Source organism: Argiope bruennichi, chromosome 1 (genome assembly GCF_947563725.1).
Source record: "Argiope bruennichi chromosome 1, qqArgBrue1.1, whole genome shotgun sequence".
Taxonomy (NCBI): Eukaryota; Metazoa; Arthropoda; class Arachnida; order Araneae; family Araneidae; genus Argiope; species Argiope bruennichi.
This window is the reverse complement of record NC_079151.1, coordinates 108,591,682-108,609,179: the sequence shown is the minus strand read 5'-3', so window position 1 is coordinate 108,609,179 and position 17,498 is coordinate 108,591,682. Positions and strand designations below refer to the sequence as shown.

Here is a 17,498-nt window from a genome sequence, read left to right as displayed (position 1 = left end):
TATGAAATTTATGTTGTTTTTAAAATCATATAAGTAATATCAGATAAAGATTTATAGTAAATTTTGCGAAAAAATTTCGTAGTAAGCTAAAGTCATTTTTACAAAATGTTTATATGAAAGAATACGAATAGTACTAATTCTTAGCTCAGTAATTTATGCAGGATTAAAACTACTATATTTTAATCCAGCTATAATTTCAGCCAGAATTAACACATTAACTAAGAGATAGTATCCAGAACCAATTCCTAAATGTATTTTTTTAATATACTGCGTTTTAATCAAATATTTTAATCATCATAGTTTTACTAATTAATAATAAAAAGTAACTTCAATAAATTATAAAACTTTTTAAGATAATTTCTAAAAAAATAACTTTTGATTAGCAGGACAACAGCCTGATTTATGCTAAAATTCTCTCTAATAGCGTTTTCTTGCAATATAGTGAAAGTATAATATTTTAGATATATATGTGGAATAAATATTTCAACTTCTCGGATAGATTTATTTTGTTAGCTTCACGAAATCTCAAATATCCCCAGAAACCCAATGGAATGTATCTTCTCCACATTCGATGATATGCTATGACTTCTTTTCACAGTTTAAGAGTTATCTATATCTTCTTTTCTTTTATTAGCGATGAATCTGTTCCTTATAGATATGGCGAGAGGAAATTTCAAGGAAAGGAAATTCTTTACTGTATTTGGCATGTTTACTTAAAGACAACTGTCTGTTGTATAATAGGAAACAAAATGATCCCAGAAAATTTTATCTCAAGACAACAGTCTAACAATGAGCACGAGAAAAAATAATATGATAGTAAGTCATTGTTTATCCCTCATTCCCATTAACAATTTTTTTCCAAAAGTCTATGTATGCGTCTAGACTTTAGACAAATCATATATAGGGAGATTGTTGGGAATATATAGATCATATTATCTCCTATAAGTCTATGTATGCGTCTAGACTTTAGACAAGATTCATATATAGGGAGATTGTTGGGAATATATAGATCATATTATCTCCTATAAACCTATGTATGCGTCTAGACTTTAGACAAGGCTCATATATAGGGAGATTGTTGGAATATATAGAATATATTACCTCCTATAAGACTATTTCAGTATAAGCAGTGCTTATAGTTTTGTTACCCAAGACTTATCTATGATAGACAAATGAAACTCACAATTTAAGCTAAATGGTCAATCCAGGTGGTAGGATGATAATCCAAATCATTCTATTTTTTTAGCCCACCCATTCAGAAAGGACAACAACCCATTTCACTCTATAGATAACACTTCACTCTACTGAACATCTTCTTGAAGTAACCTAAATCCAAAGCCGCATTACATGCATCTTCCATTCCATTACATTCGCCAACCACCCCATTGTTCATTCCAAGACGGTCTAGAGTGAAGGAATAAATAATATTTTCCATGTTAAGTCAAAGCACTTAACTTTTCATAAACATATTCAGGTATCGTCTGGAGTGGTATCAGAAATAATTGGTTTTAGATATGCAATAGCTATACCAGCCACTGCATAGATGGGGAGGTGGAATCTGCAGGGGGACATTTGAGCTGACTATTATAAATTAGTTAAATAGAACATTCAGAAATACTCACTTCGGGGCAAATAGCTTTTGTTCCTTCTGATGCATTGTCTGATTTGAAATAAAGATTTCTCACAAACGGACTCATAGTCTGTGGCTTGATATCAGGTACATCTATACAAAAACCTAAAAGTAAACAATGGATGAATCATTGCCTTTTCAAGAAGAGGATAAGTATAAACATTTTCTTTGATATATATTCCTCAAAAGCAGCAAATACTTTAAGAAATATTGAAGTTCAATTAATTCCAACAAGCATATCTATTATACGTAAATAGATTTTCTTTTAAATATTAAAATTAGCGAGAAAAATAATATGCTTTAAATTAATTAATGCATTTTCATTATTTTAGTTTCATATGAACATAATTGCTAAACTCCGTTTAAATGCAAGAAGTTTAAAAGACTTACTATCTAATGAGAACATATTAAGATATTAATTTTTTTTTCACTTACTGACGGATTAAAGAAACAAATACGTTAACAAAATCTATAGTTAGGTATGTACAGAAAGTATATGCTTAAATATGGCGAAAGATTTAAAGCAAAGAAGAGAATTCTGTTAAAAATAAAAATTGAATAATTAAGAAAATATTCAATCTATTTGTCTTATCAAATTCATTTGGATATTCACGAAAAGATATAATTATATATTATAGTTTCATTATTATGAAATTAATATCTTAATTACATTAGAAATGTCTAATTCTGTATCTATGTTTTCATGTTTTTTGCATTTTCATATACAAGTTAAGACGGTATTTTTTGAAAGATCAAAATTAAATTTTACTTATAAAGAAATGAAAATTTAGATAAAATATTAATAACATTTAATATTTATATTCAGAAATTTTGTTCGTCTGATTTTATGATGCTGACAGTCAAGTAAAGTTTCGCATCCAGTTTATGCCAGTTAGAAACATGATTGCTATTATTCATCGCCGGATACACGTAATTTATTTTAGCAATACAATGAATGAATATAAAATGAAATAATGGACGAGGTTATTAAAAAATATCAAGAAAACTTCAATATCGAGAAGTGCAATGTAATGTCTTATGTTTCAGTTCAAACGCAATATCTGCTCAAATCTTTTAGTTTTGAGGCATTCGATTTTCTGCAATGCAGTCAAGACATATCACCTAACGATTATCACCGAATTTTTTCATTAAAAGAGTTTCTTAATTACAAGCATTTGGCAACTGAGAGGATAAAAACTGCTGGCATCATCACAAGCGAGAGAGATTTAAGAGCAATGTATCCAAAGAGTTTTTATTTTTATTATATATTATTAAATTACAAAGAAGATTATGAAGATAAATAGTATGCAGCATCAGAAAATAATTTTTACTTTTTACTTAGTTCTTTTTTATTTCAAAAAGTATTTTACTTAAAAAAATGGCGTATGTTTTAAAGAATCTTTCTCAATCCTTTTTTTTTTTTCTTTTGGTTAAATTATTTGCTATACTGCATTTTTAGAATAAAATTGCTTAACTTACTTAACAAAAAGCTAAATATATAACCAACTATCATCACAATAATCGCCCCGATGAATGGAAACCACATAAAAGACATTCTGTATACTGGAAAAACGTATCTGAAAAAAAAAAAAAAATGCGCAGAAAATTAAGAATAAGTAAAAAAAAAAAAAAAAAAAAAAAATGCATAATATCATTAAAAGAGTCATAGTGAAATAATAATTTTTCTTAACACTTACAAACAATAAAACTATTAAATACGTAAAAATGTTATTTTTAAGTTAAATTGATCTGTTTTGTGATTTGCAGATTCAATCAAACTGAAATAAAACACATCTACAAATAAATTATTAATCATTTAGAAATATTTTCACGAAATTATAAAATATTTGCAAATAATAAATCCTTCAAATTTCTTTTTTCCCCTTTGCAATTATATCTGTGCATAATGATTTGTACCTTCTCATTAAAATATATCCCATTTCAAGACATTTTTTTTTTACTTCCAAAAAAAATAATTTAATATGAGATTTGATAAAAGCATTTTACTTGAGCATGATACTTTTTTTTTAGTTCTTAAATACTAAGTATACAAACAGAAAATATTGTAATTTCAAAAAATTCGAACTCAAATGTTTGACGACTTTTTACGTTTTAGATCTCCTTGAGCTCGAAAAACTCATTTCTGTTATTATGTCTGTCTGTAAATATGAGACATTTAAAAAGCTCGAGTCTCATTTTCAAACACTTGAAAAGAAATTTTGACACAGATTTACAATTTTAGCAACAGGACCAAATATCGTATCTCATCTATATAAGTTGTTGTATGTTTTAGTAACCACGTTTAAATGCTTGCGAATGTAAAAGCAGACAGAATGGTCAATCATTTAACCTATTTGGATCAAAGTTTAATGTGAAACTCCTCTTTTGACAGCAAATCTGTGTTCAGAAATTTATTCCTTTAGTTCTTTATATTTTATAGATATATGTATATAGTAGGACAGAAAGACTGACTGACAACTTCCTGCGGAAAGTTTTCGTCCAAAATGTGAATGATTTATATAAATTGAGTGCAAAGTTCACATACCATGTTTCTTTTATCTAGCTAAAAGCATTTTTCAGTTGTCGTAATTCAAAGACAGAGATAATTCCAAAAAGTGTGTTGTTCGGAAATCGAGGTGGTTCTGAAATGTTTAAATTCTTCGAAATCACGAGATCAGATTTTCTGTGGATAACAATCCTTTCTCTATGCATATTTCTTTCGGAAGAAGAAGGAAAAAAAGAAATTCGAGAAACTAAAGGGGAAAAAAAGAGGGGGGTGCAGCGCGAAATAAGTAATCAAAGTTGGTTAACATTCTAAAGAGGGAAGAGGAGGCACGCTGTGAAGAGAAAATTTTCAGTAAATTTGTGGGAGAAAAAACTTTAATTTTACGCAACATTAAGCTTGGAATAACAGTTGGATCTATCCAAGAATATAAGATTTCATTCCATCATACTTTCCCTTAAGAACTGAAAATTTATGGCAGGTTGAAACAATTTCTAGAACTATGAAAAGGATGTTTTCATAATTCTCCATGCAGAAAAGGTTGGAATATCGTAGCATAACTTTTAGTGTGTCTACATATTATAGCGTTTAATACATATTATAGTCTGAAAATGAAGGCGAAATCGAAATAAGGAGAAAATTTAATTTTATAAATATCTTATGTTGGGAACGAGATTCAAGTTATGACAAGACCTGTCATCTGCTAAAATTCAACAATAATATCCCCAAAATGGTATAACTTGGAAATTTATCGCCCTACGAGTGGCTTTGCGGGAAGACTTGTTGGAACGCCTGATAGAAGCTACCAAACAATGTCGGCGAAAGGTACTCGGACGAGCACTTTTAGATGCGGAAAGTCTATTCACTGTTGGCATTGGAACAGAAGTCGTTCTGAACAGCCGGCCATTAGTCCATGAAGAGGGAAAAGACGACAGCTCCTCAGCCTTAACATCAGTTCATTTCTTGACAGGACGGAGACTAACGGCCATTCCATCCAGCCAAGATAATGACAATAGGCTTAAGAGAATCTACATGCAGTAGCAGGATTTACTTGACTGTTTTTGAAAAAAATGGTCGAAGGAATATTTACTTCAACTACAATCTTTTCAGAAGTTCGAAACCATGACAATCCCGTTAACGTCCGAGTTGGGGATATCGTGCCCCTGCAAGAAGACGTCCGATCAAGGTACATGTGGAAGAAGAGCAGAGTGATGGACCCACATAAGAAACGCGACAGGAAGATAAGATCCTGCGAACTGAGATTTAATGGTCGAAAGGTAACCCGCTCGATTTCGCTGGACATCCCCCTAGAGGTTGAGAGGGTGAAGAGGATGTTGGGAACGAGATTAAATATAATATTTTAGTTGCCCAGTCGGTAACAGCTTTTTTAGAATTAGTTTTTTTTTTGTTAAGAAAAATAAATAGATGTCAGTTGATACTTTTCAGTCTAATTTGATACCTGCGAATTAATATTTTACAAAACGAATATGATACATTCCTATAAAAATGATTACAAGTCGAAACACGAAAGAAAAGATAGTATAATATTAACAAAAATGGTTTCAAATTGAATTTATGTTACACTAATCAGTTTTATTTATAAATCTAATTATATTTAAGTGCAGTATTTGATTCTATATTTATTTATTTATTTTGACACCAATTTTATAAATTTCAGGGGAAAAATTAAGTAAAATAATCTTGAATTTTTAATTTCAGTTTTGAAGCAACTGAACTAGTTACAAAAAAGAAAAGACATTACCTTTCTTCATCTTGCGTAAGCCCCATGGCTTCTAGGCCTCCTTCGACGAAAATCTCTTCCGTTGTGTTTAAAAATGTTGCACTGCTAGAATTTGAAGGGCATCCTTCTAGGCTCTGGGGTAAGGCCGGGACATATGCTTTGGCGAAGTAGGAACCGAAACCCATCCAAGCATTTATTGTGAAGCCAGCCGCTAAGCCTATCAAGGTGCCCTGTTAAGATAAGTAAAGAATTTCTTTATTAATTGTACATTACAGAATATGAGATAAAAAAAAGTACGCTCAAATTCTACTTAGTAGTTTACATTTTTTTATATTAACAAACTTTGAGATGAATATGATTAGTTACTCAGAAAATGTTAGTGTCCACAATTTCCCATCAAACTTTGTTAAACATTTGAAGAGTGACAGCAGCTGTTTCTACGTTGATTCGTATACTTATTTCTTAGAGGCAATGAATGTCTACAACATCAATTTGACACTTCAAGCATCTGAAGTAAAATTAGTTAGATGTTGTAATAACGAAAGAACGTGGAAGGTATTAAAGTGGCTCATCTCTCTCGGCCCACCAATACGGGAATATTTCATCAGATAAATAAAATATAAATCTACTTGAAGCAATATATGTCTGGCATCGAAAATATATTAACCCTCTGCAGTCGAATGCCTTCTCTCAGCAATCATTCAAGACGGTGCACCATTTTGATATTTTATTTATTTAGTTAATTTTAATTGTTAAAAATATCTACAGAATGTTAAAAAGATGTAGATTCACTTTTCTGGGAAAGTCAACTTAAAGCAGTTGCATGTATTTATTTTTTTGGTGTGATAAACAGTTCCATGTATTGAGTTAATGATTATGCATCTAATTATCTGCATTACCCGACAGTAACGGGTTAATATTCTTTTAATGGATATTTTTGTTGGCGACCATTTATTAAATTCATGTCTGAATCACCTCATAACCATTTCCAGAAATTGTGCTTTCTATAACTAGAGAACGCACGTTGCTTTTGCACTACAGGACGTCGTTTTGTCTTTAAACAAACAGGTTTTATTGTTGCCATTCGTAAAAAAAGGAAACGAAATTTCTTGAACTTAAGATCATATCGATAAAAGTAATTTCCTAATATTTTATAAAATTGCTTTTTAAACTTGTTTTGTAATCCGGTGAATAATTTATGAATAATCTGCATATCATAACTGCAAAAAGGGACTTCACTACACGAGATAGCAATAATAAAGAAATAATAATAATAAATATATACAATAAAATAATAATACAATAAAATAATAATAAAGAAATACAGCGAATTTAATTATTTGTTCCACGAATTCGCTAGAATTCCTGGAATAAGGAAATCCAGCGAAATTAAACATTTATCTTATAATAATTTTTATAACATTTATCTTATAATTTTAATTTTCTACTTAATGAATAAATTTACATCAACTTAGGTGTCTAAAAATTAAAAAAAAATTCTGAATTAAAGCAAAATTTGAATTGGAATTAGAATTGCAAACGTTAGTCCTTGGTTCTTTCTTGTACATCGAAATAAAGTGTTGTAGTCGTCAAAATATTTGAACTCGAGATGTAGACAAATCTTCCTGTTTTTTTATTCTCTCTGAATCCTGAAAATATGTTTTTTCGTATATCTGTCTATCTTATTATGATCATGTTAACTCAAAACTAACTTAATTAGACACAACGCTGCTAATTTTTAGCTATAGAGAAACGAGTGATAATACAGCCATTCTACAAATAGATATATATTTTCCCATTAAAAAAAAACATTCCAATATTTTAGTTTAAATAGCATGCCGCACAAAAATAGCAATTATACAAAATACAATCTATTTACTACAATCCATTCTTTTCTACTTTCAATTTATAGAAAATTATTTATAGATGTAATTGAAATGAAAGTAATTTAAATACTTAACAATTGCAATTGCAATTAGCAAAATTCTTCCACTTTTCAATTGTATTTTTTAAGTATAGAAGTAGAAACAACTAGTACTAAAGAAGTTACTAAGTAGGAAGAAAGTGATCCAACATAGGAAAGAATGAGTAACAACAATCCCGAGTCTCATCTCACCAGACTGCCTGGAAGTCAGTGGCCTATTTTCACTACGAGTAACAGAGTTTTCATCACGGGAGATTAGGTTCCCTACTGCGCCCGTAAATCCCGCAGCTTTCGTATAATTGATCATTAGTTACTTGCGAGTTTTTTTATTACCATTAATGTGATAAAAGGCAAAAATATAAAATGTGATGACTAAAACGAAACTAAACGCAGTGGCACGACAGCCCACATCTGCTTTCTTGAGCGAGGGCCCTGGGGTGCATGGCATATGACCCTGTTAGGTGGTCAAAGGGAGCCCCCAGAGTTTAGTTCCCAAACATGCTTGGTCCTCAGTTTATCGACCCACTGAAGGGATGGAAGGCTGAGTCGACCTTGTTCAGTCCGAGCATCGAGCGTCGGACTTGCGCGTTGGGAGAGCACAAGTTCGTTCGAAGAGCTACCTCTACGTCACCGAGCTTCTAAAATTTGTTGACACTGATATATTTCCGTGACTCTCATAAAATTTCAATGAGGTGGGGTTTTAAGTTAAAAAAAAAGAAAAAAAACAAACAAATTGCATTTCCATTTTCGTGATGAATTCATACAGAAAAGAATATTAGTTTTGAATACTGGTTAAGATATTTGAAGACTTACCGGTTCGTTAGCAGTTTTACTGAACATCCCAAGCATGTAGATTCCTAGGACAGGGCCGCCTACCATGCCGAAAACGACATTGGAAGCTTCAATAACTCCACGAAAGTTGGCAACGATGAAAGTTAGAAGCAAGGTCAGTCCACCATATCCTACAGCTGCAAGAAATTACATAAATTAATTTTCGGAAACAGAAAAAAAGAGAACATTATTATATTAAATGTATGAGATATTTTTAATTGATTATGTGTAACATCGTGAATAATTATTTTTTCATTGAATGCACAAAATTCCATATAATACATCTATTATATCAAAACAAAGTCTAATCTCGAAGCAAATAAAAATAATAAAAAATTGGGATATTTCATAAATTATCTTATAGTATTAGATATAACGTTCAAAAGAATGTCGGGGTGTTTACTTAAAATACAAATTTATGAAGTCACTTTCAATGAAAACAACACTGTTATATGCTATTAAAATTTCCATTTTCAGCCACTGCAATCAAGATCAGAAATGAAGTGAAAGAAGGCAATGGCTTGGTGGTAATGTCTCGCCTTTTGAACCGGAGGGTTAGGGTTTCAAATTCTGACCCGATTCCGCCGAAGAACGGTCGTGTAAGCGGGTCTGATGCATGGTAAATCTGTCCAGGTCAAACGTCCTCCCGCTCGTGTGGTGTGGAGAAGGGATTGCCAGCTCAGTTGTCGTCCTCGTCATCTGACCGCTATTCAAAATTACGAGGTCTGTTCCAAAATAGCCCCAGTGTTGCTTAAAAACGGGACGTTAATATAACTAAACTAAAAGTGAAAGAAGGCAATTAAAAGTGCTTTCTTTTTTCCTAATAATTTTATTGAAGAATGGGTGCAAAATATATAAAAAAATTTTCATAATTTTAACAATTTTAAATATTTTTTCCTAATTTTAATATGTTTCTATTTTATTCAGACGAAATAGATTATTCATTATTTCAACATATTACAATATTGTGGATATTAAATATTCGTTTCTTTGTTATCTTCTGGATTTCAAAACTTCCCGATAGTCAGCTCGTCCAAACAATAAAACGGCAATTGATTTTATATAATGAAACTGAAACATTTTTTTTGTTTAATCATATTTACTGAAATCAATTAAGATAGAGATTTTTTTTTAGCTTGTGTATTTTTTTAGCCTACCTTCAACGATTTCATTTTACTTTATTTAAGTAGTTTTGGAATACTTCGTTCTGAACAATTTATTGCTTATAATATTAGGGTATTTATCTAATGCTGGATGCTGGACAAATGAGGAAATTTATTACAAAAAATTTAAATGCTTCTGATTGATAAATGAAATATGATGACACCTTTTTATGAAGAAGATCGGTCATTACTTCAAACCAGACTTCTTGATAAAGATTCGGTTTTATCGATAAATCTATTCTCTATCCAATTAATATACATTTTGTTAGAGTACAAAACAAATTATCCTTCCCACCCATTCCAAGCCTCCCCTCCCCTGCATATGTTGCACATCCATTTGCAAATGGCCTGATGGAAATTTGGGAATGTTAATTTCCAATTTTCTTTTCCCCGTCATGTAAATTCTGACAGGATTTTACATTGACTATTAATGTTGAAGTGGTGTCTCTCTATTGGAGGCAGGGCCGCGGTGGTTTGGTGGTAAGGTCTCGGCTTCGGAACCGGAGGGTTTCAGGTTCGAGACCTGATTCCACCGAAGAACCGTCGTGTAAGGGGGTCAGTTGCACGTTAAATCCGTCATGACCAAACGTACTCCCGCTGATGTGGTGTGGCGTGGAGAGGGAGATGCCAGCTCAGGTGTCGTCCTCGTCTTCTGATCGCGGTTCAAAATTACGAGGTCCGTTCCAAAATAGCCCTGGTGTTGCTTCAAACGGGACGTTAATATAACTAAACGAAACTAAACTCTATTGGAGGAATGTAGAATTGAACCTGTAGAATGTCGGCGAATCTTCCTGAAATCCTAAAATTATAAGTAGAAAAGAATCATATAAGCAGTAAGGTAGATCTTACCTAGAATCTTTGCAATGAATGCCATCCAGGATTCACTCAATCTTTGGCAGAAGCAATAAGGCCTAATGAAATCTTCCATAGTGACGGCCGTAAGAGAATTCACTGCTGAAGACACAGTGCTGAGTGAGGCGCTGAAGACACCGGAAATGCACAGCCCAGTGAGTCCTGGAATGTGACTGAACAGCTTAACGATGGTGTAGGGCATCAGCTGTGAAGGAAATCATTATTAGAGTTCTAAATATTATACATATATCATGGGTAAAAAATACATAGCCAAATAACGATTTTATATAAAGAATTGATGTGGAAACTTACTTGATCTGCAGAGTTTAGATTGACATTCGGATCTTTCATCGGATCACAATCGTGGAATAAGGAATAAATAACGACTCCATCCCAGAAAGTGAACAGGTTGAAAACGAGAATGAGTGGGAGGCTTAGAAACAATGCACTGAAATAATTTCATTTTATTCTTAAATGATTCTGTCGTATAATAAATTACATATTACAGAATAAAAAATTTCGCCATTTTTTTTATCTATGGAGAATATTTTTCCTTTTTATTAATTAATTTGAAAGGAGACACTTAAATTTTTTTTATCAAATTTTCTTTCATTTTATTTGTTTCATGTTTCAGAGTAAGAGTAGAAAATACTTTATTGAAATTACCTTAATTAACAGAAAAATGTACAATTAAAAGAACTTAATATTAATCTTACAATAACAGTATTGTGATTTTTAAAGCTTACAAAATAATAAAATTCTCAGGCTGCTTTTAGAGGTCTGTTAAAAAAGACAAAAATAGCAAAATTCAGGCGAAATTATTCATTGAAGCATTGAGTATGAGATGTATGTCGTGGCATTACGCACATTTTATACAATTCCTCGATACGTATCCTCACAATACGTATATTTTATGTAATTCGATTATGAATTTTTTACATATTGCATATTACATTTTTTTCATGCCATTTTCTCACTAAAGGAAAATTTGTGTTTTACAAGTTTATGACTTGGAATTTGGGAAGAAAACGCAGTCATAGCTTGTATTTAAAGTAGCAGTTTCGAGCAATAAGCTGGGGCCGCGGTGGCCTGGTGGTAAAGTTTCGACTTCGGAATCGTAGGATTTCGGTTTCCAGACCCGATTCCACCGAAGAAAAGTCATGTAATTGGGTCTGGTGCACGTTAAATCCGTCGAGGCCAAACGTACTCCCACTGATGTGATGTGGAAGTTTGGTGAGAGGGGGATTCCATCTGACCACTATTTAAAATTTCGAGGTCCATCCCAAAATAGCTCTAGTAATGCTTTAAAAAGAGACATTGATATAACTAAACTAAACTCGAGCGATAAGCTGAAAGGGTTATAGGGAAATAAATAGTCAGTTCATTATGAGCTGTTAGTCCATAATGAACCTGCCATTTATTTTAAATTTGGATTAAATCATTACCTCCAAAGCTCGAATGCTACCAAGTCTCAGTTAACCGAATCCAAAGTCGCAGATTTTTCACTTTATTTATTACATAATTCATTTGTGTATTTTACGTTATATACAAATGTAAATAATAGAATAATGGGTGACATAATGAGTGAATTTTGTTAGAAGTATTTAATGATTGCTCAAAATTTTTTTAACAATCACTAACCACTGTTATTAACCACTTTTGACCATCATTAACTGCAAATTGTTTTTAACAGTCCTTAACCAATGTTATTAACACTTTTGACAATCATTAACTGCAAATTGTTTTTAACAATCATTAAACACTGTTATTAACCATTGTTTACCATCATTAATCACAAATTGTTTTTGACAATCATTAACCAATTGTTTTTACAACTAACCGGTTATTACTTATTTTTGGATTAAATTTCTATCTCCAGAAATCGGAAGCTACAATATCTCAGTTAACCAAAATCGAGGATTTTTTTCGTTATTTTTTTTAATAATTTATTTGTTTTTTCGTATAAATATATCGTGGCCACAAAGTCCCCCAAGTCGAGACAATATCACTGAGGGTACTGGATCACAAGTGATGGTTCTCTGATTCAGGTCTAAATTACGATCTGTGAATGAGTGAATGAAATGTCTGAATGAAGTTCTCCCCGTAAAAAAGGTTGTGATGCACAAGTAGTTAAGTCGCATTCTTGGCCCTAGATGGCGCTCCTGAAACAAAAGATGCTAATCTCTCGGCTTAAAATCCCCGACTTCTTCCGCGGGCTTGTCTATGACAAGTACCATAAGAAACAACAGCAACAGAATGATTTGTGCCAAAGTAAATAGATTTTAGGAATGATACATATAATAATTGCTTCAGAAGTTGAACAACAAAGGAAGAAATATATGTATCATTTGCTTATATATGTACCAATACAAAATTCTACCAATAGCTTGTTGATCTAATCATAATAATTGTAACATTTCAATCATCAAACTAACTGTTGCGCTTTCTTGAGACTTCCGACGCTCAACATTCGTTGTATTTGAGCTTGATTTGTACCGAAAGTGTGGAAGCTGAAGAGGACACCAGCCATAACGGTATTCCAGACAGTGTAACGCTGGGTGAGGTCCGTGGAGAAGCTGAAAGAAACCAACAAAGTTTAAACAAATATCTAAATCTAAGAAAAGAACAAAATAAAGCATCTTGGAATGAAGGCTAAGAAATCAAAAGTTTACTAAAAATTGTTGAGCTATTAATTCGAATTTTTTTAAATAAGATATATAGAATTTTAAAATAAATTACTATAGATATTGATCACTCTGTGGGTTTCAATGGTCAATTACTAAAGCGTCAGAAAAATGCATATACCTCCAATTGAAAAAGTATTTTATATGACGTCAAAAATCAATGATTGAAAGTGTTGTAAGCCTTTTTATTATTCCCTGTTTCTGTTATTTAATTTAAAAATGGAAATAGTGACAAGATATTTCGAATTTTTGCACATTGAGAATGCACGCATTTTAATGCGGTTTATTTTTACTTTCTAGTATGTGAAGTATACAAAAAAGATACTATAATCGTCCAAAAAAAATTTCATTTCAGAATTTGACGAATATTTCGTTTCCAGATTTTTCTGAGTCCAATAAACAAATGTGTGGAATTTTGTACATCTGTATCTTTGTGTATACAATTGTTTGTCTCTAAATACGATAATTCAAACACGCTTTGAGATTGACGGATGAAATTTGATTTATTGTCTTTAAACCACTTTTGGAGATTTCTATCAGATTTTGAATGAATCCAATTCTGGATAAGTCTGTCTGTTCGACTGTGCAAGTAAAGAGAACACCATAATTTCAAAATTTAAAGAGCTGGATAAATAAAATATAGTATACAGGCTTAGAATCTAAAATGTAGTTGCTAAGCTTTCGAAGTATCGTATTCGAATCAATTCTCTCTGGGAATTAACCATGTGTCCGTCCCTGCCTTTAAGGTGGCAATTCAAAAATGAAGTAACTTAATGAAATTTGATCCATGGTTGTAATATTGAAGATGAAAATATTCATGAAATTTTAAACCTATCTATCAAAATCTTGACGGTTTATCATTCTGTATTTTCGCTTATAACGTGATTGTTCAAAAATGCAATGAGTAAATATATGAAATTTCTTATGTTGTTTTCTGACTACAGGGTTGGTTCTATGTGAAGTTTGGTTTCTATCAATTAGAAAAACAGGTGTCTAAATACATTTGATTTTTGGTAGCTATGCATCAAAACTATGCGAGTGATTTATATACTCCCCCAAAATAAAAACCACCAAAGATTTCTTGCCTGTTGAGATGTTCTCGATGTTATTGAAATTTCTTGCTAACTAGTCTCGCTCGTAATTATACAAGTATAATATAGTTATATCTCACAAGTGCCCTTTTTTATATTATACTACGAAGTATGTAACGGTCGGCATCCTGGTCTACGGGTAGCGAGTTCAAGTCCCGGTTTGTCCCGGGTTCGTGTCCTGGTTCGGGGCTGGTTATTTTCCACCCCGTGTTCTATCTGTGAGATGTGTAAAAGAGCCCCCTCCTCCCGGTAAAAATGGGTTGTGTAAGTGAGTGTGTGTGTGTCATCTTCATATGAGCTAGAAGTCAGACTTCTGCTTTCGGGTACTGAGGTGTCTTAAACCTCAAAAGCTATTGCACCCCCTTTCCGTGGTAACGTCATCATCATCAAGCATATGATGTCTGTGTGCGGGACTCTAAAGCTAAACTTTTGAGCTGTCGTGACGTTCACGACTTTCACTAAAGTCCAAACTTTTAAGTTATGAGTTATAAGTACAGCGATTATACTTTTATGAAAGAGTACGCGAGAACAACTTAGAGAGAATTCCCACTGGATTTCGATATAGTTTCATATTAAAACAGGAATGACTTACTGTAAAATAATTCATTCATCTAAATGCTAATGATTTTCTTCAACTGATATGTTATGGTGAGAAAGTAATAAACATTACAAATTAGTATTATAATTCTTTTACAAGGTATTTTTTACTGGTATTTAGCACAGATAATTGACAGTTTCTGAGGAGAATAGCGCATATCTTTGATTACAAATTTATATGATAACAGGAGTGTTATCATATAAATAAGCTTTATGTTAAAGCTTATTTCTATACTTTAAGCTTTATGCTAATAAGCTTTATGTTAAAATTGATGAGGTTAATTGAGCCATTCATGGAATTAAAGTAAAGTATTGAATTCATGCATTTTTTTCATGAGTTTTTAAAATTATTCATGTCATACATTTCATACACTATTGAAAGTGATGAATTCAAATTCCAAGTTTCGAATTAAATAAAGAAAAAACAATATAAGGATATCTGCTAAATGTTTACAATTTGTACTCGGAAAAATTAAAAAAAGTAAATTGTTTTATTGTATAATATATTAATAACAAATTAAAGCTTTGGTTATTTTAATTTGTTTTTTAAATAGAATTTAATTTGAATTTGTTTGAAATATTGCTAATTGAAAGTGTATGATGTAATACTAATAAAAATAATCAAATATGTTTATATGAGATTCCTTAATTAATTTCAAAGTATTAGCTAATTGTTCAGAATTAATATCACTTAGCTTAAATGTTAAGCACTCTTATTATATCAGAAAGTGATATTTCATATTGATATTTCGTAGCATTGAGTTTATGACAGGTTCTAATAAATATTAGAAAAAAGCAAATTATAATATTTTCCATGGGTTCTACTAATTAACAATTTAATTTAAGTCTACGTAATTTTTCTAAATGCTTTTCATTCAAATTTAATTTTCAAGAAATCCATTCCCAATAAATTACAATCAAGCCCATGAAGAAAAATAAAGCAAAAAAATCTCTTACTTCCCAAAAATGATGCGCCCACCTTCACTAGCAATGTCGTGAACCTCTTTAAATCCCATGATAATGCACACTTTCACTACAACCGCAATAATGGTGACGTACATGAGAAGTGCTTGAAACACATCTGTCCACAGTACTGCTTTTAAACCTCCCTGTAAAGATGAGAAGAATAAAGTATCTTAAAATCGTAACAATTTACTTGGGATACCAATATTTATTATTCATGTTAGAAAATTGAAAAATATATATCTCCTTAAGACCTTTGTATAACAAGACTTATAAAATTATCTAGTGAATATGTGACATGGAAATATATAAACCCAAAATAGTTTTGTGACTTCTTTTTGCTTCAGAATCAAAATTAAACACATGTTTTTGTAATAAACTCAATACACAAAACAATAGCATCAGTTTTACCAACGCAGTTGTGAATTAGAACATTGCGAAGTATTGTTTCTGATAATGAAATTTATTTTATTGTTATTTTATGTATGTACTAAATGTATTTTGGTGTTATTTTATAATTTTGACACGTTATTCTGGATATTTAAAATCCTTAAGGGTTTAAATTTTTGCTTTACCTTTGAATGGATATTAAATATCTAGATTATATTTAGAAGTAAAATTCAATTAAAAAATAAACAGATAAAATAAAAACAGCATTTTATTTAAAATAATAATGTCCTTAAAGTCTTCATATTATAAAATACATAATTTTTTAAACAAGAATATATTCTTAATAAAATTGTATTATTATATTATATTTTATTTGTGCTCTTAGAAGAACAAACAACCTTTTTATTTAATTAATAATTTATAAAAATTATATGTTTGAGCTTAACCATTGGAGTTGAGTCCAGTCATTAACTTTATACGTGTGTATTACAGTCTCTATACATTGATTATACGTATGTATTACAGTCTCTATACATTGATTAACGTGAGTATTACAGTTTGTATACATTGATTTTATGTGAATACGATGATCATGAAGAAACTATACTAAACGAAAGTAAACCAGTTGTTAGTGCTTGTTTCCTTGGAATGGTATTTGTGGAAATTTAGAAAACCAGATACCATTAGGATGATTGTCAAGAATTTAATGAAGGGAACAGACTAATATTGTCAAAAAGTAAGGAAATCGCAGGAATAAAGAAATGTCTATAATAAGAAAGATTTCAAAAAACTTTATACTAGACAGAAAAGAAAATCCTTTTGTTACAATGCGAAAAAAAATACTTTTCACATTCCTGACAATTCAGTATGTCGAAGTTCAGTACAATGCTATTCGATGACAAAGTTTCATAACTCAGCTGAGGATGTGAGAAATGCCGCTTTGAAGCAGCATATTTTGCTGAGTGATGAAACAAAATCCCATATCTGATTATGTAACATTCTATATTCTATTCTTATTTCTATATTTTGGAGGCTCCAAACCTATTTCTGGAATACTTTATGCGAAGATGGCTAAAACATCTTTGATTAGCGACTGAAATTTTCTTCCTAAGATGTATTTTGTAAAAAG

General features: G+C 31.2%; 1 protein-coding gene across 4 annotated transcripts in view; it reads right to left on the bottom strand.

The window, feature by feature from the left end:
- LOC129966259 (putative sodium-dependent multivitamin transporter) overlaps nucleotides 1-17,498 on the bottom strand; it is a 58,732-nt gene that overhangs the window by 1,844 nt on the left and 39,390 nt on the right. For all 4 annotated transcript variants that reach the window (XM_056080698.1, XM_056080676.1, XM_056080690.1 and 1 more), the window contains 8 exons: nucleotides 15,974-16,125; nucleotides 13,080-13,220; nucleotides 10,957-11,092; nucleotides 10,642-10,849; nucleotides 8,612-8,766; nucleotides 5,896-6,104; nucleotides 3,110-3,207; nucleotides 1,623-1,735 (listed from right to left, as the gene is read on the bottom strand). In XM_056080698.1, the coding sequence (XP_055936673.1) occupies nucleotides 1,623-1,735; nucleotides 3,110-3,207; nucleotides 5,896-6,104; nucleotides 8,612-8,766; nucleotides 10,642-10,849; nucleotides 10,957-11,092; nucleotides 13,080-13,220; nucleotides 15,974-16,125 (1,212 nt within the window). The remainder of the gene's footprint in view (nucleotides 1-1,622; nucleotides 1,736-3,109; nucleotides 3,208-5,895; nucleotides 6,105-8,611; nucleotides 8,767-10,641; nucleotides 10,850-10,956; nucleotides 11,093-13,079; nucleotides 13,221-15,973; nucleotides 16,126-17,498) is intronic.